This window comes from Lepidochelys olivacea (genome assembly GCF_965140295.1).
Source record: "Lepidochelys olivacea isolate rLepOli2 genome assembly, chromosome: 1".
In the NCBI taxonomy this organism is placed as follows: Eukaryota; Metazoa; Chordata; order Testudines; family Cheloniidae; genus Lepidochelys; species Lepidochelys olivacea.
In genome coordinates this window covers 49,054,914-49,078,500 of record NC_140411.1, presented here as the reverse complement: position 1 = coordinate 49,078,500, position 23,587 = coordinate 49,054,914, and the positions used below count along the sequence as shown (strand labels likewise).

Genomic DNA, 23,587 nt, shown 5'->3' with positions numbered 1-23,587 from the left:
TACAAGTGTGGTTTTAAGTAATCTTTGTATTTCTTGTTTTCTGAGCCCCTGGCATGAAACAGCCTTAGGGCTTGACTATGAAAAATGCAAATAGCCTTCTTCGTAACAGACCATGTTGCAGTTGTACTCCTTTTTCCTTTACTTACTAAGTATTTTGGCCTGATTGGTATTCCAAACTGCATCCAAATTTTATTTTAGGATCTTCAAAAATTCTCTGCATTCCTAACAGAGATAGAAGATTGGTTGTATGAGGATGGAGAGGACCAAGCTAAACAGGTGTACATAGATAAATTGGATGATTTAAAGGTAGGTCCATTTGCACTTTCGTATAATGTAACTTTCAAAATACACTTCTACCCCGATATAACGCGGTCCTTGGAAGCCAAAAAATCTTACCGCATTATAGGTGGAACCGTGTTATATTGAATTTGCTATGCCTCCCCAAACAGCCTGTCCCCGCTCCCTGTCCCCTGACCACCCCCCGAAACCCTCTGCCCCTTAGCCAATGGTCCAGCCCCCTTAACATGCTGCTCAGAGCAGCGATGTGCTCTGGGGAGGAGGCAGAGTGGAGGTGACCTGGGGTGGGGAGAGTGGTTCCTCTGCACATGTCCTGTCTTCCCCCTCCCCCCAGCTCACCACCGCTCCACCTCCTCCCCTGAGCATGCCGCTGCTCCACTTCTCCCCCATCCCTCCCTCCCTCCCAGGCTTGCGCAAGCCAGGGAGCGGGGAGGAGGGGAAATGCTTTACCGAGTTGTATCCGAATTTGCATTATATCAGATCGCGTTATATTGGGGTAGAGGTGTATTGCAGGAATGATTTTTTTTTTGTAAATATAGGTTTGAATTATGAAATGCATCGAAAATATTACTTTCTATAGAAACTAGGTACTCCAATTGAAATGCGATACCAAGAAGCTGAGGAGCGACCACGGGTGTTGGAAGAACTGGGACACAGGCTTCAACACTATGCCAAAATAGCAGGAGAATACAGGGACAAGGTAAGTAGCCTCACAGGGAATGGGTTGGGAGTAGGAGGGGACTGATTCATTCAGACTTGCACCAGATAGCAGTGGTGTCAAAATCCTTGTCAAGTGGGCTGTTCACTTATTGGTAGCCTGTATGCTAAGCCTACGCAACTAAGAACATAATCTGTAACAAATCTCCCACAGACAATGAATCTGAATCTGAGTTGCTCAATATATCTCTCTGGTCAAAAAGGGCATTTGCACAAAGAATGAGCTATGATTTTTTAACTGAACTTCTTGAGCCAAGTTTTGTGCTCTTCCAACTTTATTGGTGGTGAAGTGGCTCAGTGATGAGTGTCTGTACAACAGCCTAAGATAAGTTACTTACACATCCCTACTTTATGTATGTTATATTTGTGCCTGTTATTTGACCATTTGACATACTATTAGTCACAATAGCACACCTGCCCTTTGGAAATCTGGTTAGTCCTTGGTGTCATTAGGTTTTGGAGCCAATACGCTGTTTATGTGAATGGGGGTAATTCACAACATTCAAAGCTGGTTTAGCCAGTTTGTCAGGACTGCATCAGGGCCAAATTCAGAGTGGGTTTTTCATGTCCAAAAGGGCTAGAAAACTTTACTCTTTTTTTTTTAAACTTGCATTAATATTAGGGCTGTCAATTAATCACAATTAACTTACATGATTAACTAAAAAATAATCCCAATTATTTGCACTCTTAAACAATAGAATACCAAATGAAATTTATTAAAGATTTTGGATGTTTTTCTACATTTTTATATATATTGTATTCTGTGTTGTAATTGAAATCAAAGGTTTTTTTATTACAAATATTTGCACTGTAAAAATGATAAAAGAAATAGTATTTTTCAGTTCACCTCATTGTACTGTAGTACAATCTTTGTCATGAAAGGGTAACTTACAAATGTAGACTTTTTTGTTACATAACTGCACTCAAACAAAATACTGCAAAACTTCAGAGCCTACAAGTCCACTCAGTCCTACTTCTTGTTCAGCCAATCGCTAAGACAGACAGGTTTGTTTACATTTACAGGAGATAATGCTGCCCTCTTCTTATTTACCTGAAAGTGAGAACAAGCATTTGCATGGCACTCTTGTAGCTGGCGTTGCAAGGTATTTACATGCCAGATATGCTAAACATTTGTATGCCCCTTCATGCTTCAGCCACCATTCCAGAGGACATACTTCCATGCTGATGACACTTGTTTAAAAAAAAAAAAAATGCGTTAATTAAATTTGTGACTGAATTCCTTAGGGGAGAATTGTATGTCCCCTGCTCTGTTTTATCTGCATTCTGCCATACATTCATATTACGGCAGTCTTGGATGATGACCAAGCATGTTCTTCATTTTAAGAACACTTTCATTGCAGATTTCACAAAACGCAAAGAAGGTACCAGTGTGAGATTTCTAAAGATAGTTACAGCACTCGACCCAAGGTTTAAGACTCTGAAGTGCTGTCCAAAATCTGAGATGGACAAAGTATGGAGCATGCTTTCAGAAGTCTTAAAAGAACAACACTCTGATGCGTCAACTATAGAACCTGAACCACCAAAAAAGAAAATGAACCTTCTGCTGGTGGCATCTGACTCAGATAATGAAAATGAACATACATCTGTCTGCTCTGCTTTGGCTTGTTATCCAGCAGAACCTGTCATCAACATGGACGTCCCATGGAATGGTGGTTGTAGCATGAAAGGACATATGAATCTTTAGCGCATCTGGCATGTAATATCTTACAACGCTGGCTACAACAGTGCCATGAGAACGCCTATTTTCACTTTCAGGTGACATTGTAAACAAGAAGTGGGCAAATTTCCTGCAAATGTAAACAAACTTGTCTTTCTGAGCGATTGGCTGAACAAGAAGTAGGACTGAGTGGACTTGCAGGCTCTAAAATTTTACATTGTTTTATTATTGAATGCAGGTTTTTTGTGCATAATTCTACATTTGAAGTTCAAATTTCATGATAGAGATTGCACTACAGTACTTGTAATGGGGGAGTTGAAAAATACTTTGTTTTACAGTGCAAATACTTGAAATCAAAAATAAAGTGAACACTGTACACTTTGTATTCTATGTTGCAATTGAAATAAATTATATTTGAAAATGTGGAAAACATCCAAAAAATTTAAATAGTATGCTGTTATTGTTTAACAATGATTAATTGTGATTAATTTTTTTTAATCGCTTGACAGCCCTAATTAATATCACATGGTCCAGAAATATCAAAGCAGCTGGGTGTCTGATTCCATTGACTCATCCAGCTATGAAAGGTAATTTCTGCTGGTTGACTCAAGCTTTCATTTTTATAAACCCAAATTCTCCAATCTAAGGCCAGCCAAAACACCAGACAGTGTAATTGGATACCTTTTCTCCCTCTTTTGCCCCCCACCTACAGCACTGACTGGAGCCCTAAAAAGGTTGGATTATATCCTACAGAACCTAATACATGGCTTCTGGAGGGTGCAGGATTTGCTCTATTAACATGAAAGTATGAACTTTCCCAATTCTAGGTATGTTATCCCCATTAAATTGTTGTGAAGCCCAGCTTCCTCTCTGTGAGCTTGTTTATCAAACTCAGAAATGGGTTTGATTCTGCCACTGTTTCATGGCCCTTCTTGCTGCAGTGAACTTGTTTTCTTTCCAAAGTAAGCAGTAATGTAACAAATATTTAAATAGTGAGAGAACACAACCAACTTGGATGGTCTGTCCAGATAATTTGATATCCTTGAACTGGTTCTTACTGACAAACCCAAAATATTCAACTCCATGCAGGATGAGAAATACATTCACATTGATGAATCAGAAATGATAGAAGTGGAGAAATGTGTCAAGGAAATGATGGAATGGATGAGTAATGTTATGAATGCCCAGGCTAAAATGAGCCTTGATCAAGATCCAGTTGTACGTGCAAGTGAAATCAAAGCAAAGCTAAAGGTTAGTGCTGAAAGAAATTAATTCTAACTACTGACTAGTGATATAGCTAGGCCATTATTTAGAAATCACAGTATGTTCTAACTGGTTGGCAGCTCTAAAGGATAATTAATAATCTGAGTAGCAAGGGAGGGATGAAGCTACAATCTATTGTGTAAAAATTTCTGTGGAGAATGTTTTTACTATATATATGGGTTAGGCAGATAAACTTACACTACAAACATCTTTCAGTAGAGTTAAAAATTCAGTGTCTGCTTTTCCAATAGTATGTAAATACATATAACAGGGTGTGTAAGAAAATATTAAAGCAGTGCAACATTTCTGAGAGATTGGATTTTTTTTTCACTTAAAGTGCCAAAGTGTTGTATAAAGAACCTTAATATAACCTGTCTAAAAAGTAAACTAGATATGCTACCCCTAAAGTATCTCCAGCCTCTTTGTGCTCAGGAAGCAAAGGTACTGGGAATCAGTCTCTGACCAGCAGTGCTGGCTCGTCAGGTAGCTTGCTGATCACATGAATTGTATTCTGAGTGCCTCTCTTGATCTTAGGAATTACACAGTGTGTGTGAGCCTGTAGTGCTGCAACCAAAACCAAATGTTGACTCACCTAAAGAGGAAAATCCATTGAATGGACCCAGTCTTCATACAAATGAAGGTATGGAAGAAGATAAAAATAATGCTGAAATCCATCAACAAAATGGTGATTGTCATCCAAACGATAAAAACACGACGAGCATGGACTTGGACTAGACTACTGCATTGTATTGAGCAATTTGATCTCATGAAAGAAAATATTGTTGCTTTAGTATGTGATTTTGTGGGGGGGACATATAGTTCTGGGAACTATTTATATTTTTTTCATAAGGTTGTCTGGAATGTGTTGTATGATGGTGGGGCGGGGGAGTAGAAAGCTGATCATGACTACCATAAAAAGGAAAATTGCCTTCGTAACTTTCAGATTCCTGTGGAATTGTGATTTCATACTAAGCTTCTGTGCAGTATTTAACCGTTAGCTTCAGTAAGGATTAAATCAGTTTTTGCTATGATACTTACTGCTCCTTCACCAGGCTTGTAACTGAAATAGTCATAAGCACTTGTAGATGCCAAGGTAGTTTTCTTTCATTTGACCTCTGATTTGGCACATCTGTATAAAGCCAATTGCTGTTCAATTTACAATGAACAAAATAAACCTCCTGTCCTAAGCCTCTCTCTTTATCACTGTCCTGCACCCTAGCTGACTAGTAAGATGGTGAAAGGTGTTAAGTAGCATGTTAAGTAGTAGATTTCATCTTGTTAAACAGTACAGTTTCATGTGGAGAAAGCAAAATGAAGGAGATGCTGATCCTGTTCATCTTGTTGTGAAACCTTTTAATGAGCTTTAATAATAAAGTTCATCTAACTGGTATTTCCTAAAATGCTGCCTTGATTATGTTCAGTACTGTTTTCAGTGTGACTGCTGTCTTTTGTCACAAATGGTAAAGACAATAAAGCCAAATAGCTGTGTTGTGTGAACAGAAGCTTATAGAACTTCCCCCTGCCCTCCCATTGAGTGTGGAAAAAATTGGAGTTGTGGATACTCAGCCTACCCAAGCAGAAACAGCTTGTTACTCTTAACTGCACAAACCAGCACGCATCTGGGAACAGCATGACTGCCTGGAAACTTAAAATATCAAAGGCTGGGCATAAAACTTTCAAAAGCTTTAAAAGTGGGTCTAAAGGGACACTAAAAATCAGTTTCAGAGTAGCAGCTGTGTTAGTCTGTATTCGCAAAAAGAAAAGGAGTACTTGTGGCGCCTTAGAGACTAACCAATTTATTTGAGCATGAGCTTTCGTGAGCTACAGCTTATGTTGAAATAAATTGGTTAGTCTCTAAGGTGCCACTACTACTCCTTTTTTAAAAATCAGTTGGAAGTCTTTCTTGGCCTTTATTAGAAAGGAGTTGATCTCAAACAAACACGGTAAATGAGATGTTCTCCCCTACTAAGCAAGCAGCTTTGGGGGAGGGCCAGCTTGAAAAGCCAGTTAAAGGTTAAGATTCTCCTCTCAGGAATTTCTGGTCAAGTTTCTTGCAAAGGAACAATTGATGTGGAGGACACAATGGTGGTGATGAAGCCTTCCTGTTAAATAGACAGCCCAATAAGATCTACAAGACAGTAGCATGCAGTTGGGAGGGCTGGCTTGCTTACTGCTACAAGGAACAACTTACATACTACAAGCAAAAGGGTGAGCTTAGCACTACTCTGATCAGAGTTGATTTAATGGTGCAGACCATACCTGATTAGTCAGTACTAAGAAAGCCAAGTACACCCTTTTGCTGGCCTTGTTTTGTGTTCCTCCTCCAACCCCATTCCTGCCTCCTCCACTAGCTCTGAGGGGGGCATATTCCTGCCTGCAACTTTTCACCAGCTCCCTCATGCTTTGGCCACTCTTGAGCTACCATAAGTAGCTGTAATATCAGAGCACTGTTTGACAGGGCAGGCTCTTCTGATCACTGCTCAGCTCCATGTCAGGTGCATATGCTACTCTTGGGGGAATTGTGCACTACTGTGTGTGTGCACATAATTAATGAGCCATGCATATTAATTTTTTGTGTGGGGAAAAAAGCTTCAGCCAAAATGTTGCTGCAGTTCTGCCTTTTGCCCACGTGAGGGTGCTGTGGCAACAGAACACAGCAGCAGCTGCTAGCCAGCCAGGGAAGAGAGAGACTCTGTCTTCTTCTCAGTGCCAGTCAGCAGATGGGGGCTCTGGGGAGGGAGACAGCATAGGGTGCTGTGGGGGGGAAGGGGGTCATAAGGGCAAGTTGAGAAGGACAGACCAGGGCAGGGGCTGAATGGGGGTGGTGGCACAGGGCCACATGGTGATGGGGAAGGGAGTGCAGAGGGACAGAAGGTGGCTGAGTGGGGGCACAGACATGGGGAGGGGGTATAGTGACAAGCATGGGGGATGGCTGAATGGGGGCATAGACATGGGGTTGGGGTACAGAGCCACATAAGGGGAAGGAGGTACAAGGCCACATGGGGGTGTCTGAGTGGGGGTGCAGGAACACATGGGGATGGGGCAGATGTGCCTGCCAATGGGAGAGGCTAGGCATCAGCCAGGGTCTGCATGGAAGAAGCTCCATAATAATCCCTTCCTACCCCACACAAAAACCTGGTCCATACTTTTCCCACCTATACCCAACAACCCTCCAAGTTCTCACCCAGGCTCCTTCCCAGCAACTTACTTCCCTCTCCCTCAGCTCCTCCATTACCCCTGACTCTAGTAGCCTTTGCACTGCTTCTGAGCAGTGTGGGAAATACGGTTCTGTAGTGTAGTTTAAATGAATTATTACCCAGAGTTCTGTATTAATATGACTAGGAAGGAATCTATTTGTCAAGAAATATTTCCTGAATCTTTTTTGTTGTCTGTACTGTTGCAGACATACTTGCTGACCGGTATTTTGAAATAAATGACCAAAAATAATTGAAATTGGTGTGGCTATATTGTGTTATTTTGACACACAAAATATGCAGAATTTTAAAATATTGTGCATGAAATTTTTAATTTTTGGTGCAGAATTCTCCCAGGAGCATATGCAATACACCAACCATAGCTTGAACCCCCAAAGCCAGAGCGTAGGTTGAATAAGTCTCACTAGACCTAAACCAAGGCTGCTAAGGCCTTAAGTGTGCAGATTTACTATGCTTCCACAGTGCTATTATATCACCAGGCTCTAGTTAATATGGAATTGTTTATTTAACAGTCATGTTCTGTTTTCACTTTTTGCTTATATAATTCTTGTTTAAATGCCACATAAGTCCAGCTCTATAGAATTAATTGATGAGCTACTATAGTAGGAAGCTTAGAAGGATAAACTGTCCAGAAGCGATTAAGAAACATGCATATTTTAAGTTAAAAACGAGGAGTCCTTGTGGCACCTTAGAACAGATGTGGGCAAACACATCCGGCCCACAGGACCCTCCTGCCTAGCCCCAGAGGTTCTCCCCTAGCCCCTCCTCTGCAGCCTCAGCTCACTGTGCTGCTGGCGCAATGCTCTGGGCCTGACCCGATGCTCTGTGCTGCACGGTGCATGGCTGGCTCCAGCCAGATGGCACGCCTGCCTGTCCTGGTGCAGCCACGACGCCAGCCACTGGTGCTCCAAGCAGCGTGGTAAGGGGGCAGGGAGGGTTGGATAGAGGGCAGGGGGTGGTCAGGGGCCGGGGCGGTCAGAGGGCGGCGAACAGGGGGATTGAATGGGGGAAGGGTCCCAGGGGGGCAGTCAGGGGCAGGGGTTCCAGGGTGGTCAGGGGTCCCAGGGGGACAGTTAGGAAGGAGAGAGGTTGGATGGGGCAGCAGGGGGCAGTTAGGGGTGGGGGGTCTAGGGGTGGTCAGGGAGAAGAGGTGGTTGTATGGGGTAGGAGTCCCAGGGGGGCAGTCAGGAATGAGAGGAGGGGTTGGATGGGGCAGTGGGGGGTCTGGGGGTGGTCAGGGAGAAGAGGTGGTTGTATGGGGTAGGAGTCCCAGGGGGGCAGTCAGGAATGAGAGGAGGGGTTGGATGGGGCAGTGTGGGGTCCAGGGGCAGTCAGGGGACAGAGGATGGGGGTGTGTGGATGAGGCAGGGGTCCCAGGGGGCAGTCAGGGAACTGGGGGGGTTGGATGGGGCAGGGGTCCCAAGGGGGCTGGGGCACAGCCTCCCCTAACCAGCCCTCCATGTAATTTTGGAAACCCGATGCAGCCCTCAGATCAAAAAATTTGCCCACCCCACCTTAGAGACTAACAAATTTATTTGGGCATTAGCTTTCATGGGCTAGAACCCACTTCACCATATTTAAGTGTATTTCTGTCAAAACAATAGAAGAAAAATTACACCAGAAACAAAAATAACTGCTTTTCTACCACTGAAGGGACAGATGGTCCTATGCTCAGTTTACCTCCAGAATTATTGCTCTACTCTTCCCCTAACAATTCTTCATAAAAGTAGTCTGTACCAAGAACAGACAAGTCAGGCTTTTTACATATTGGTGGAGCAATGACAACTTCGCAGCTGTTGATTAGGTGATATGTACTCTGTCCCCCAGACGCAAGTGGTCTATTTATCTTCTTGTAATGCTCCTGCTTCAATCTAGGGAAAGAAAATTGAAAGCATGAATTATTAATTTGTCTTGAAAGTGGGGGGAAATTAATTTACCTGGTGGCCTTGTTTTCTTTTTACCTTTTACTCAAAGCTTGTGCATAAGACCGCTGGTTGATTTCCTCTTTGATATCCAGGTCAGGAATAGTGACTTGAGGAAGTTTGGGATTATAGCTCACTTCATGCTAAAAACACACCAAGAGAACACTTAGCAACGCAGGAAGTATTTAGACTGCCACTACATTTCTTCATATTACTGCCATGATGGTCCCTCTACCTAATCCTGTCACTTTTGGGGCAGCTTTACGAGTTTGAGTAAACCATTTAAAAAATGTTTGGAAGAAATCAGTTGCTTTAAAACAGAGATGAGGGATGAATTAAATGTATTCGGTGTCATACATGTGTGTTAATTGTTAAATTTATTTGGAAGGTTCTCAGGTTACAATCTTATGTAAGGCCTCAATTTGCATGAACCTTATGTTGTGACAATTCTTCAAGTAGATTGTATTAATAAGAATATGCATTTAGCAGGCTGCATGCACTCTTCTTTGCTTACTATTTAGGATACAGCATGGGATACTATCAATTTTAGCTTCATGTATGTGGACTGAACTCTGGTAAACTACTTGTAACTGCTTATTTAAAAAAATTATTTTTGCTGATACAGCATTCTGGTTTGAGAAGGAAGATGGAGGCAAACCTTGATTGCTACACTTCCAGGAGGACTTCTTCCTCATAATGGATTTTATTTTAAAAGAAACAAATTCCTATAGCCCGCTATACCAGTCTGCCTGGTCTTTAGTCTTGTTGAGATTCAAATCTCAGCTTGTTCTTACATATCGAAAAAGACTAATCAGGAGCCAGACAGATAATTGGAATGGAAGATTTGTGGGAAGTCTTTTCAAAAGAACACTGACTTGAACTACTACACACTGATTGCTATTTAAAAAGAGAAAAGACAGTGAAACTAAAGTAATCCCTATATTGTGAAATGGATACTGAGAACTCAGAAGGAAGAAACCCATTGTGTTCCCACACCTTTTTCCTGGAAAGATGGCTACTTGCAAGTAAAGGGACAGGTATGCCAGGGGCCAGATACTTGCATATGTTCAATGCAGGGGCCTGTGCCTAGTCTAATCTTAACTGTGCTCACATGTAGTCTTCAGCTGCACTGCAACACAACTGTGTGCACCTGTGCTAGGATTTTCAGGAGCAAGGTCCTAGACACTATGGTTTAAAGGTAAAAAATGAAAACTGGGCTGTAAGTTGTCTATTCACAGATAGAAGGCCAAAAAGGACTATCATGGTCATTTAGTCTGACCTCCTGCATAACAAGGTCATAGGACTTCCCTGAATTAATTCTTGTTTGAATAAGAGCTATCTTCTTGGAAAACATCCAGTCTTGAGTTAAAAGATTCTAGTGCTGGAGAATGTACCACAACCTTTAAGCTGTTTCAGGGGTTGATTACCCTCATTATTAAACATTTATGCCTTATTTCTAGTCTGAATTTGGCTAGCTTTAGCTTCCAGCTGTTGGATCTTGTTATACCTGTCTCTGCTAGATGGAAGAGGCCATTATTAAATATCTGTTCCCCATGTAGATACTGAAACTATGGTCAAGTCACTCCTAACCTTTTCTTAACCTGAACGGATTGAGTTCCTTCAAGCTAGTGTAAGGCGCATTTTCCAAGCCTTTAATTATTCTCTTGGTTCTTCTCTGAACCCTCTATAATTTATCAACATCCTTCTTGATTGTGGACACAAGAACTGGACAAAGTAGTGGTTGCTCCAGTGCCAGATACAAAGGTAATATAATCTCTCTACTCCTACTCTATATTCTCTTTTGGCCATAGTGTTACATTGGGATTTCAAATTAAGCTGATTGTCCACCATGGCTCAAATCTTTTCAGAGTCACTATTTCCTAGGATAGAGTCCCCTATCCTGTGAGCATGGCACCTGCATTCTTCAGGCCTAGATGTATGACTTTGGCCCTACTGAAACACATCTGCTAGTACCCAGCTTACTAAACAATCCAGAAAACACTGCAACAGTGACTAGTTGTTTGTTATTTACAACTCCCCAAATCTTTGTCATATGCAAACTTCACCAGTAATGATTTTGCTTTCTTGCAGGACATGGATAAAAAATGTTTAACAGGGTAGGCCAGGAACTGATGCCTGTGGGCCCGCTCTTGAAATACATCTTCTTGACGATTCCCCACTTACATTTACATTTTGAGACCTATAGCTAGACAGTTTTAATCCATTTGCCTTACAAATGCCTTACATAAATCTAAAACATCATTTTCCTACAGGTGCACTTCACTAGATAACATGCAAAACAGCCACCCCACGTGAAATAGCCCCCACTTTGCTGCCTATACACAAACCTTAGATAAGGAGTTTTCCAGAGTTACATTACTTGGCTCTGTGTTTATGGGTTGTAAGACAGGTGATTCTCCTTCTAGCATGGGGTGAACTGGCATGCTTTGTGGGTTCATCAAGATTTCATAGGGAACCCTGGGATGTTTCCAGGAGGCAGGTGTGAAAATTTCCCATGGTTCTGCCTGCCCAAAAGTCCCTAGAAAGAAAATACAAACAAGCAGGCATTGTAAAGTTTCAAAGGGTACACAGCCCCAACCCTTCTCCTAAAATCAAGGGAAGTCACAACTAAGACAGAGAGCGACTTTTTAAAAATTTTACTTTTTAAAGTATACAAACTTCTGCTGCTGGGAAGAACTTTGAAAAGAAATTGTGTCTCGGAAGAGCACTTGTGGTTTAAAAACTTTTGTGGATGAAATAAACTAACCAGAAAAGTCTTTAATTGCAAGGTAGTTTGTCAGATTTTATTTCATTAGGGTCTGATCCAATGCCTCTGAGGCCAATCAAAAGATATCTGTTTGCTTGAGTGGGAGTGTTGGATCAGGCACTTAGGGACAGATTTTTAAAGATATTTTAATTAGGTGTCTAAATATGCAGATAGCATGTAATGGAATTTTCAAAAGTGCCTATGCACCTAACTCCTATTAATTGCAAAATTCCCCACTAGGTGCCTATCTGCATCTTTAGGCATGTAAATACTTCAAAATCTAACCTTTAGTGCTTTGAACTGAAGGACAGCCATTTCTAAATATGATGTGGCCATACTCTACCACCTTAGAAAGCTCTGTATTGGAAAGCAGTTTTATCATACACTATTTTAATGCCACTGTTGGCTTTCACTGGGAATAAAAAATAGAGCATCTATTTCAGGGGTGGGCAAATGGTGCCTCGTGAGCCAAACGTAGCCCATGTAGAACTGAAACAGGGTCTGCTTATCCATGAAAACGTGTAAGTCCTAACATGAAATACTCCACTGTGAGCTGAGACTCCTCTGGCTAAGATAATTTATTAGCCTATGGATACAGCAACATGGGAGTTTATGAATATCCACAGGGGCTACCTGAGTAGATATTTTTGTTGTATGTCACTCCTTTTTAAAGTTGACTATCCTAGCCATGCTGTTTTTGTAGATATAAGCCTTACCAATGTACTCTCCACCCAGACTCCACAGACGAACAGTACAATCAATAGAAGAGGAGAGCAGGACTTTTTCTTCATCAACCACCTCTACTCTATCAAAATGAAAGTGATAATCAGAACAAATCTACTTAAGAACCATATTAACTAAAGACTTATGACACCATGTCACTTAAATTTTGTCATTAGAAACTTCTTGTGTTGCAAATTGTCTACATGGGTCATTTCTGCCAATGCTAAAGTTTAATGGGAATGCTGCTACAGTATTCATTGTTTCAAGGGATTACAGCTCAAAGCAATATCTGATATTGTAGATTTCTGATAGTGCTGAATGACACTGAAGTGAACCATAAATGAGTTTGTCATTTGAAAAGTATGTACTGCACATGATCATCGTATAATAGTGGAAGATGGACCAGGGATCCTGACTCATGACTGAGCCTTTTAGATGTTATCACAGTAGACATAAAACCTAATTATATTTATATCAAGCAACACGTGTGCAGGTTTGTGTATTTATACATAAAAATATTCTGTTAAAAACACAAGACAGTACTTACGATACAACTATATTTACATGAGCTCTCCAATGATTCACATCTACAGCAATATAGAGAATAAATATGTATTATACATATAATTCAGATTAATACACAAATATGTTACTACACAAGAACACTGCACTGTGTCAGGTAAGATAGAAATGTTAGGTGTAAACCAACCACTACCTAAGAAGCAAGGACATTAAAGAGTACTCATGGTTTTAAAGCAATTTTTTTTTGTAAATGCAACGAAGTTGTTAAAACTTTACCCTGGATGTATTTTGAAACTGCTCCGTTTTCTGTTACTAGGTAGCTCCCACTAAGATACACAGTTATAAACGTCACCAGATAAGTGGTTCTCAGCCTGCAACCCGCACGCCGCTTGTGGCCCAATCAGTACACAGTTGCACGCCATGTGACATATATACTACCTGTACAGCCCTGAGGATATTGAGTGGATGTAGCCCACATAACACATACAGAGCTGCATATGTGGCCCGTAATGGTAAATAGGTTGAGAACCATTGCACCAGATGAAATCCTGAAGTCTCATCCAGGTTTCACTCAGTCCTTCCTTCCCACTGAATTCAATTGAGATTTGCCTGTATTTGGTCCACAGTGTATTAATTTTGTTAAGGAAATTATATGGGAACTATGGCCACCATACTCAGCTAAGAACAAGCTAAGGCATAAACATTTTGGAGCATACATGATTTGGAAAAGGGGGCTTAAAATACTACAATGAAATAGAAGTATAAGTAGACACAGATCATGAGAAGGACTTGGTTTTTAAACCCTTTTCCCCTAGATCACATATGTTCCAAAATATGTTTTATACTTATATATAAAAATACAAATACAAAAATATTTAATATATAAAAACCCAGTCCACAAGACACACATTTCGGTGGTTCTCTCTCCGGGTCCTGAAGGGCATAGTCCTTGATGCTGTAGACATACACGTATCCATCATCATCTGCTGCATAAATAAATGAATCGTCCGCAGTGACGGCAATACTGCTGATGTGGGATTTCACTCTAGACTGAGACAAACATTAATACAGGCTTTGTTGTTAGCCAATAATTCATGCAGCATGATAATACTATATTGATTATAATGGAAATAAAAGTGCAACATATGAATGCTCATAATAAATCTAAACAAGCAGATGTGTACTTACCATAATTTAGCAAAGCAAAGCAAAGCAAAGTTTCCCCTCCTCCCCCATACAGAGTATATCTTGAACTGTAAGAAGTATGCTGCACTCAGTCCTACACAGCTTAGCCCTCTGAAATTCATCGCTCAAACTTACAGGTATGAAGCTTGCTGTAAGTGGGATTCCACTGAACGGACTCCAGAAGTTGACAGAACCTGAAAAAAAGCAAACAGTGAAAATGTTTATTAATAGCAATGAAACAAAAGTCTATTTTGACAGGAATACAAATATTTAGGAGTTTGACTTCTGGACGCAGAGGTTCACAAACTGGGGTCCATGAACCACTTTTGGTCCCCCGGACTGTGGAACTGCAAGGGTGTAACAGTCTGCTGGGGACACCGAGTCTCTGTTTACATCTTTCTGCCTCAGCAAGAGTGAGCTTTGCTAGAAATTAGGCTGTCAGCTCCCTGCCACACCAGTCAATCTCCCTCACCAGCAAACTGCTCAAGAATCTCCCAGTCCAAATCTCACCTAGTAGGAAATAATCAGTACACTCCAACCTCTGAGCTCCTCAGAGGTGTTTCTCTGCAATGCACGACCCCTACTACTGTGCATTCATAGAAGATATTAAGTTCTGTCCAAAACTACAACATCCAACTGAAGAGGTGTGACATGCCTTAGATGTCAGAAAAGCACTGAAAATCTCTCTCAAGTGTACAGAATCCATGAAAAAATCAGGTTCCCTATTTGTGTCCTTCCACCAAAATGCCAGGGACTCAGAGCTTCCAAGTCTTCCATCACTAGGTGGATTAGACTATGTACTGTGGAAGCCTACAAATCATCAGAGGCTCCTGTCCCAGAAAGGATCGAGGCAGGGTGCTGGAACAATTTGTATAGTGGGGGTGCTGAGAGCCACTGAAGCAAACTGTAAACCTTGTATGTGATAGAAAGCACTTCAAGCCAGGGGGTGCAGCAGCACCCCCAGTTCCAGCACCTATAGATCAAGGCACACTCCACAAGATCCTTAGTAACTTCACAGGTGGAACGAGCAAGTGTGCCCACTTCAGAAATTTGCAAAGCAGCCACTTGGGCTACACCAGCAGTTCTCAACCAGGGGTCCCAGGCCCCCTGGGGGTCCATGAGCAGGTTTCAGGGTGTCCACCAAACAGGGCTGGCATTAGACTCATTGGGTCCCAGGGCAGAAAGTCCACGCTGCCCTGACCCCAGCACCCGGGGCTGAAGCCAAAGCCTGAGCAGCTTAGCTTTGTGGGGCCCCAGGCAACTGCCCTGCTTGCTTCCCCCACATGCCATCCTGGCTTTTACAGGCAGAAAAAAAGTTGTAGTGGCACAGGTGTGCCGTGGAGTTTTTACAGCCTACTGTGGGGGGGCCTCAGAAAGAAAAAAGTTGAGACCCCGCCCGGGTCTACACCGAACACCTTCGTTGGGCACTATAAGGTGGATCTTCTCTCTTCTGCAGCGGCACCCTTTGGCAGGTCAGTGCTGCAGGTGGTGGCCCAGAAATAATACAGATTTTTCAGCAAGCTCACAGAAAGAGGGTTACTTCTTTCCTGCTGAACTTCTGTTTCATAAACACTCCTTTTTCAACTGATCGCTACTTCACAGGCATCCAGAATTGTGGGTGAGCAGGGCTGGGACAGTGGCACTGCAGAGGGCTCCCTGTGCTGCTGCTCCTGCCGCCTTCTCAATTATCCCACCTCCCAGCTATCCGGATAAAATCCGTGTCGCCCATGCTATTCGGATAATCAGGAGTATACTGTATCGTTATATTTCCAAGCATCCTAGCTATAACATGCGCGTAGCTATATCTTAATGTTCAGAAAAGATGCAAACAAGTTTGTTATGACTTATGAAAAAAGGCATAATAATTTTATCATCAATATCGAGGTCTCTCCCCCACAGGGCACTTGATCTACAGTGAGCTAGCCATTCACGCAGTGCTGGTTCTGCCTCCTCATTTCTAGCTATAATATATTTTTAGCTTCTTTCAGTTCAGTGTAAGTACTTTCCTCGGTATTAGTCTTCCATGTAAGCAATTGCTGTAATTGCTATAGGGATGTAATGTGATTGCAAAAACAAGAGGAAGCATCAATCCAAGTGATACAAAAATGGTTAGAGAATCCTGCCATAGAGTAGTCCTAAATTCTATTCTGGGGCAGCTTACTGGCAGCATATGGGATCACTGCAAAGGTCCCAGAGGTTGTGCTGCATAACACAACAGTAATTAGTTATTAATTATTTGTATTATTGTAGCACCTCAGGAGCCCAAGTCAAGTACCAGGACTCCATTGTACTAAGCACAGTACAAATACAGAACAGTCCCTGCTCCAAAGAGCTTACAATCTAAGTATATAACAAAGGACAAGAGACAGAGACAGACAGAGGAGTACAAGGAAACAATGAGACAATACTGGTCAACATGACAGGCTGTGGTCTCAGCACATCAGTGGCCTAACCATGGTCAACATTTTTGTAGGCATCATGACAAAGGAGGATTTTGGAGGACGTAGCTTTGTAGATGTTTACAGGGAACTTCTCCTAAGTGTGAGGGGCACCATGAGGAAAGCATGAAGGTGATTATTTGAAAATTCAGCAAGTGGGCAATGGAGGTTCTCCCATAGGCCAATCAGAGGTGGGAGCTGATATCTCAACAGTAAATGAGAGGGGACAGGCAATGTGGGGACAGACTGTGAAGAGCCTTGAAAGTGAATGCAAGCAGATTATGTTTGATGCAACAGAGAAGCGGGGGCTAGTGGAGGAAAGCAAAGAGGAGTGACATGATCACAGCGATGTACTAGGAAATTACCTTTGAAGCAGTATTTTGAATGGATCTGAGCAGGGCAAGACTGCATTTGTCAAGGCCAGAGAGAAGGATGTTGCTTTAATTGAGAGAAGATGATGAGAACCGTGATGAGAGTTTCAGCTGTACGGATGGATAGGAAAGGCTGTATGCCTACAGTAGACGCTGGGAGTGTGATTCCCGTGCTTGCATACGCACACTCGTGCTAGCTGGATGAGGACTAGTGCAAGTGCAAACAGTAATGTAGCTGCAGTAGCGCGGGCAGCAGCAGTGGAAGCACCGTTTAGTCGTGCTGAATATAAGCCCTCCTGAACCCCCTGGGTACATACTTGGCATGGCTGAGCCATGCTGCTGCTGCCCATGCTCTGCGGCCACCCACACTACTATTTATGCTTGCACTACCTCTCATGAAGCTAATGTGAGTTATGTGCACACAAGGAGGGGAATCACACCTCTTGCTCATAGCGTAGATGTAGCCTTAGAACGATTATGCAGGTTTAAGGAATGAGCTGTTGACGGTCTCTGAAGGGAAAGCTGTTCAATTCTTCTTGGCTGGAAGTTGGTTTCCAGAGTGCAAGGTGTTGTGGGAACTGAGTTGGATTAAAGGCGGCAATTAGTTATGGTCCCAAAGAAGGTAAGGATTGTTTAATGCTCTTTTTCGGGAAAAACCATAATCGTCTGGATTTTTTAAAATCAATTTAGTAGCATGAATCATTTTTAAAAAATCCTATTTCTTAGAAATGCAACATATTGTAATAAACGCTAGAGTTATTAACTCCTACCTTGAGGCCCATTGGAAATAAGAGAGGCTGCTGCTGATTCAAATTTCACTGCGCGAGTCCTCAGAAATACGAGTTGAGTAATACTTGTGTCTACAGCTTGGGAAGGAAAAAGAAGAACAAGATTGATTTGTTCATTCTAAGCCTACTTAAATCTTGAACACAACTTAATTGCTCTCTAGTGAAGGATAAAACCAAAATGTTAAAATAGAATTATATTGTAACTGCAGGTTTTCCAGAGATCAGGGTATTATTTTCCACCATATTTAGATTATAACAATTAAATTCCTACTGCTCTCTCTCTAAGTAGGCATAATGCACAACTCCATGTATTGTCTATACTTGCTTGAGACATACTAAACCTCTCTGTGTGTTGATGACAAATATATCAGCACTGATGATTTTTACTAAAGCTGGTTGGGAAAACTTCAACAGAACAGTTTTCCTTGGGAAAAAACACAGTTCAGTTTAAATAAACACGCTTTGCAAAATCATGTTATTTTTCATGAAATTACAGAGAAAAGGGGAAATTAGTTAAAAAAAACATTTCTACATTTTCTGAACAAAATATTTTGATTTTTCCTTTTAAAATGATTTTCCATTTTGAATTTTAAAATATTTTATTATATAATACAGAATTATAATATAATAAAGTCAAAAGTCAACTGAAATAAAATGTTTCGATTTCATTGAAACAAAATGTTTGGATAAATTTGAAGAGAATTTTTTTAATCAAAATTTTCTTTCCTGGAGGATTTAATTTTCAGGTTTTGTTCCAATTCAGAATGAACACAAAATGTAGAAATTTCAAAATCCTCCATGAAATGGAATTTCTGTTCTGTATCCAGCTCTAGATTTTACCATGTGTAGTGACAGCCACTGTCTGTTGTCAGAGAGTGTGGGTACTCTGAGTGAAATCTATATAGATTGGAAATGCTTTGGTTCAGGCAGGGAGCATCTTTTTGTTCTGTGTTTGTACAATGGCTAGCACAGTGAAGTCCTGCTCCATGAGGAGGGCGCATAGGTACTACCACAATACAAATAAATGAAATGATCATAAGTATTTTATTAATAAAATATGTTGTGCAATTTTTAATTATGATAAATTAAAGCAATTGTTACATAGATTTCTTTTAACACCTAAAAAGTTCCACCCCTCCTTATGTTAGTAGTTTTTCATTTAATGCAACCTTAGATAAAATATCTGGATGCTAGTGGTGAGATGGTGAAAGGAAGAAAGTACAAATTATGGTTTTGGCAAGAATGCCTTTTTTCTTCGACAGCAATTCCTTTATAATTACTATGGAAAATTTTTCAAAATATTTTCTACTTTCAGGAATGCTCAGAATTTTAGTACACAATAAGAAAACGTCGGTAGGTGTATAGCCGCCCATTTGCATTTCTTCAGAGTGAAGGCATTTGGAAATGTGCCTCATCACTGCTGTATTAATATATGTGTACCTTAGAAAGATAATGTATAGTATTGCAGAGCATGCAGCATGCTAAGGCAGGACACCAGTGATGTGTATGGTACAAGAACCTAGATAAAGAGCCATGACAGAAAATGGTTCTGTACCATTCTTATGTACACAGGATTGAACCGGATAGGGAAGTTGGGTCATTTCCACAGGCCAGGCCAAGCACTGGAATATCAATTTGGGGCCAAATTCTGACCCTGTTATCCATGGCATTAAAGGATACATATGCCCCAAACTCCAGCACAGGGGAGCTTGTTGCCAGCCTGACCGATCCCAAGGTCAGTCAAGTTGGGGCAGAAAGTGATGTGGAGCTGCTCCTAAGCACCAGTTCCATAGTCAGGTCCCATGGAACTGCTGAAAGGACAACTGATTCTGACCGGTAATAGCCTGCTAGGGGCCAACAGGCCGTTGAGGACCATTGGAATGAAAGGCACTGTAACCATGCCCCACCATACCTCCCAATGCACCTCTTACACTGAGGAAGGCCAGATATGAGTTATACCAGTGGTTCTTAAACTGTGAGTCGGGACCCCAAAGTGGGTTGCGACCCTGTTTTAATGGTATCTCCAGGGCTGGCTTAGACTTGCTGGGGTCCGGAGCTAAAGTCAAAGCCCAAGCCCCATTGCTCGGGGCCCAAGCCAGAGCCCAAGGGGGCTTCAGCCCTGGGTGGTGAGGCTCAAGTTACAGGCCCCCTGCCTAGGGCTGAAACCCTTGGATTTTGGCTTGTCCCCCACACCTCGGGTGGTGGAGCTTGGGCGAGCTCAGGCTTCAGTCCACTCTCCTGACAACTTAATAACTTTTAACAAAAGTAATAACTTTTGTTGTCAGAAGGGGGTCACAGTGCAGTGAAGTTTGAGAACCATTGAGTTACACCAATCAGGAATTCCACCATGCCAAGGGAATCTCCAGATACCCTATTAGGGCAGCTTTCCATCCCCTTTGCTGCTCTGCAGAGTTAAGGAGACAGAGCATGGTCTGAGGACCTGGCCCAATATTTCCAGAAGAAGGAACTTGTAAATACTATTATACTTTTAAGCACGTAGCCAAAGGACAATTGTTCATTTAGTTGTAATGCTTAAAGAAAGAGATGGCCTTGCAGCTAAGGCAGTAGACGGTCTCTGAAGGTCTGGGTTCAATTCTCTGGTCTGCCACAGACTCCCTGCCTAACCTTGGGCAAGTCATTTAGTCGCTCTGTACCTCAGTTTCCCAGCTATAAAATGAGCATAATAAGCTTTCCTTTGGGTTGTTTATTTAGAATATAAGCTGTTCAAGGGAGGGTACTGTAATACACTACTGTAATACAAATAATTATTCATGTATATGTGTATATATACCCTCTCAAACATATCAAGAAAGCATATATAACCAGCTTCATCCTTTGTCCTTGATATTTACTACAAACTATTTGATTTGCTCATTACGTTAGCGATAACAGCTTTAACTAAACCAATGGTATGGCAGTGCTCCTTTGCCCTACCTTCCAATAATTTTATCTGATGTACAGCTACCCTGCTGTCTCCCTGCTCTACTGAATTTATTAAGTGTACTTCTAATAGTAGTTTGCTGTAACATGCAAGGTCCACATCTCTCCAGAAAAGATTTCCAATGAAGGATTAAGCTGGAAAGTGTTTAGGAATTGTTTTCCCTATAGTTTCCCTAGTGAGTACTTACCTTCTATGCCAGCACAGTGAGTGGGAAAAGACGTGTGAAGTTTGCGGTATAGGTGTCCTGAGATCATATTCCAAACAATAATTTCACCATCATAACTGGAGGTGGCAAGAAGAGTAGGTGGACACTGAGAAATACACAGAATATCCTCCTTGTGGCCACAGCTCTAAATGAAAAAAGATGACATCAGAGAAACACAGGCTGCTCCTTTCCCTTTGTTCAGCAAGAGAAAGGGACCCAGGCACGGACTTCCCCTGGCTCTTGCAGCTCACACACAAGAACCTATGTCATCTCTCCAGCCCAATCTCCTACGTAGCATCAGGTGAGAAATTTAAAACAACTGAGATTAGTGTCTTTTGGACCATACATCTTATTTGCAGATGCTTTTCCTCCTCCCATCCCATCAGGGATTACAACTCACACAACTTTAATTATTACCACCTTCTCTCTCTCTCTTTCCAGTAGGGATAAGGAGGTTTAACCGTGCCTAATAGGGTACAGAATGTGAGTGAGGCCAAACAGCAAAAATTAAGATGTTTGTACACTAATGCAAGGAGCCTAGGTAACAAAATGGAGGAACTAGAGTTACTGGTGCAGGAAGTGAAACCAGATATTATAGGTATAACAGAGACCTGGTGGAATAGTAGTCATGACTGGGCTACAGGTATTGAAGGGTATGTGCTGTTTAGGAAAGACCGAAATAAAGGTAAAGGTGGTGGAGTAGCACTGTATATCAATGATGAGATCGAATGTAAAGAAATAAGAAGCGATGAAATGGATATGACTGAGTCTGTCTGGGCAACAATTAAATTGGGGAAGAAAACTATTAGAGCCTCCCCTGGGATAGTGCTTGGGGTGTGCTATAGACCTCCGGGATCTAATTTGGATATGGATAGAGCCCTTTTTAATGTTTTTAATAAAGTAAATACTAATGGAAACTGCGTGATCATGGGAGACTTTAACTTCCCAGATATAGACTGGAGGACGAGTGCTAGTAATAATAATAGGGCTCAGATTTTCCTAGATGCGATAGCTGATGGATTCCTTCAGCAAGTAGTTGCTGAACCGACTAGAGGGGATGCCATTTTAGATTTGGTCTTGGTGAGTAATGAGGACCTCATAGAGGAAATGGTTGTAGGGGATAATCTTGGCTCAAGTGATCATGAGCTAATTCAGTTCAAACTGAATGGAAGGATTAACAAAAATAAATCTGCAACTAGGGTTTTTGATTTCAAAAGGGCTGACTTTCAAAAATTAAGGAAATTAGTTAGGGAAGTGGATTGGACTGAAGAATTTATGGGTTTAAAGGTAGAGGAGGCCTGGGATTATTTTAAATTAAAGCTGCAGAAGCTATCGGAAGCCTGCATCCCAAGAAAGGGGAAAAAATTCATAGGCAGGAGTTGTAGACCAAGCTGGATGAGCAAGCATCTTAGAGAGGTAATTAAGAAAAAGCAGAAAGCATATAGGGAGTGGAAGAAGGGAGGGATCAGTAAGGAAAGCTACCTTATTGAGGTCAGAATATGTAGGGATAAAGTGAGACAGGCTAAAAGTCAAGTAGAGTTGGACCTTGCAAAGGGAATTAAAACCAATAGTAAAAGGTTCTATAGTCATATAAATAGGAAGAAAACAAAGAAAGAAGAAGTGGGACCGCTAAAAACTGAGGATGGAGTGGAGGTCAAGGATAATCTAGGCATGGCCCAATATCTAAACAAATACTTTACCTCAGTCTTTAATAAGACTAAAGAGGATCTTAGGGATAATGGTAGCATGATAAATGGGAATGAGGATATGGAGGTAGACATCACCATATCTGAGGTAGAAGCGAAACTCAAACAGCTTAATGGGACTAAATCGGGGGGCCCAGATAATCTTCATCCAAGAATATTAAAAGAATTGGCACAAGAAATTGCAAGCCCATTAGCAAGAATTTTTAATGAATCTGTAAACTCAGGGGTTGTACCGTATGATTGGAGAATTGCTAACATAGTTCCTATTTTTAAGAAAGGGAAAAAAAGTGATCCAAGTAATTATAGGCCTGTTAGTTTGACATCTGTAGTATGCAAGGTCTTGGAAAAAATTTTGAAGGAGAAGGTAGTTAAGGACATTGAAGTCAATGGTAAATGGGACAAAATACAACATGGTTTTACAAAAGGTAGATCGTGCCAAACCAACCTGATCTCCTTCTTTGAGAGAGTAACAGATTTTTTAGATAAAGGAAACGCAGTGGATCTAATTTACTTAGATTTTAGTAAGGCGTTTGATACTGTGCCACATGGGGAATTATTAGTTAAATTGGATAAGATGGGCATCAATAGGAAAATTGAAAGGTGGATAGGGAATTGGTTAAAGGGGAGACTACAACGGGTCCTACTGAAAGGTGAACTGTCAAGTTGGAGGGAGGTTACCAGTGGAGTTCCTCAAGGATCAGTTTTGGGACCAATCTTATTTAATCTTTTTATTACTGACCTGGGCACAAAAAGTGGGAGTGTGCTAATAAAGTTTGCAGATGATACAAAGCTGGGAGGTATTGCTAATTTAGAGAAGGACAGGGATACCCTACAGGAGGATCTGGATGA

The 23,587-nt window shown here is 41.5% G+C and overlaps 2 protein-coding genes across 3 annotated transcripts in view; one reads left to right on the top strand and one right to left on the bottom strand.

Annotated features, from left to right (window-relative positions):
* HSPH1 (heat shock protein family H (Hsp110) member 1) overlaps window positions 1-5,768 on the top strand; it is a 31,669-nt gene extending 25,901 nt beyond the window's left edge. Inside the window, exons 15-18 of one of the 2 annotated variants that reach the window (XM_084628566.1) lie at window positions 199-306; window positions 878-997; window positions 3,782-3,943; window positions 4,490-5,768. In XM_084628566.1, the coding sequence (XP_084484692.1) occupies window positions 199-306; window positions 878-997; window positions 3,782-3,943; window positions 4,490-4,690 (591 nt within the window). In that variant the 3' untranslated portion in view covers window positions 4,691-5,768. The remainder of the gene's footprint in view (window positions 1-198; window positions 307-877; window positions 998-3,781; window positions 3,944-4,489) is intronic. The other variant, XM_084628567.1, reaches the window with a different exon arrangement.
* A 1,710-nt stretch (window positions 5,769-7,478) lies between these two features.
* LOC311521453 (cilia- and flagella-associated protein 337-like) overlaps window positions 7,479-23,587 on the bottom strand; it is a 75,477-nt gene continuing 59,368 nt past the window's right edge. The window contains exons 22-30 of the mRNA XM_084629787.1: window positions 21,015-21,177; window positions 17,869-17,964; window positions 14,425-14,483; window positions 14,013-14,154; window positions 13,130-13,169; window positions 12,576-12,664; window positions 11,441-11,631; window positions 9,132-9,235; window positions 7,479-9,041 (exon numbers count right to left, since the gene is read on the bottom strand). Coding sequence (XP_084485913.1) covers window positions 8,867-9,041; window positions 9,132-9,235; window positions 11,441-11,631; window positions 12,576-12,664; window positions 13,130-13,169; window positions 14,013-14,154; window positions 14,425-14,483; window positions 17,869-17,964; window positions 21,015-21,177 — 1,059 coding nt within the window. The 3' untranslated portion in view covers window positions 7,479-8,866. The remainder of the gene's footprint in view (window positions 9,042-9,131; window positions 9,236-11,440; window positions 11,632-12,575; window positions 12,665-13,129; window positions 13,170-14,012; window positions 14,155-14,424; window positions 14,484-17,868; window positions 17,965-21,014; window positions 21,178-23,587) is intronic.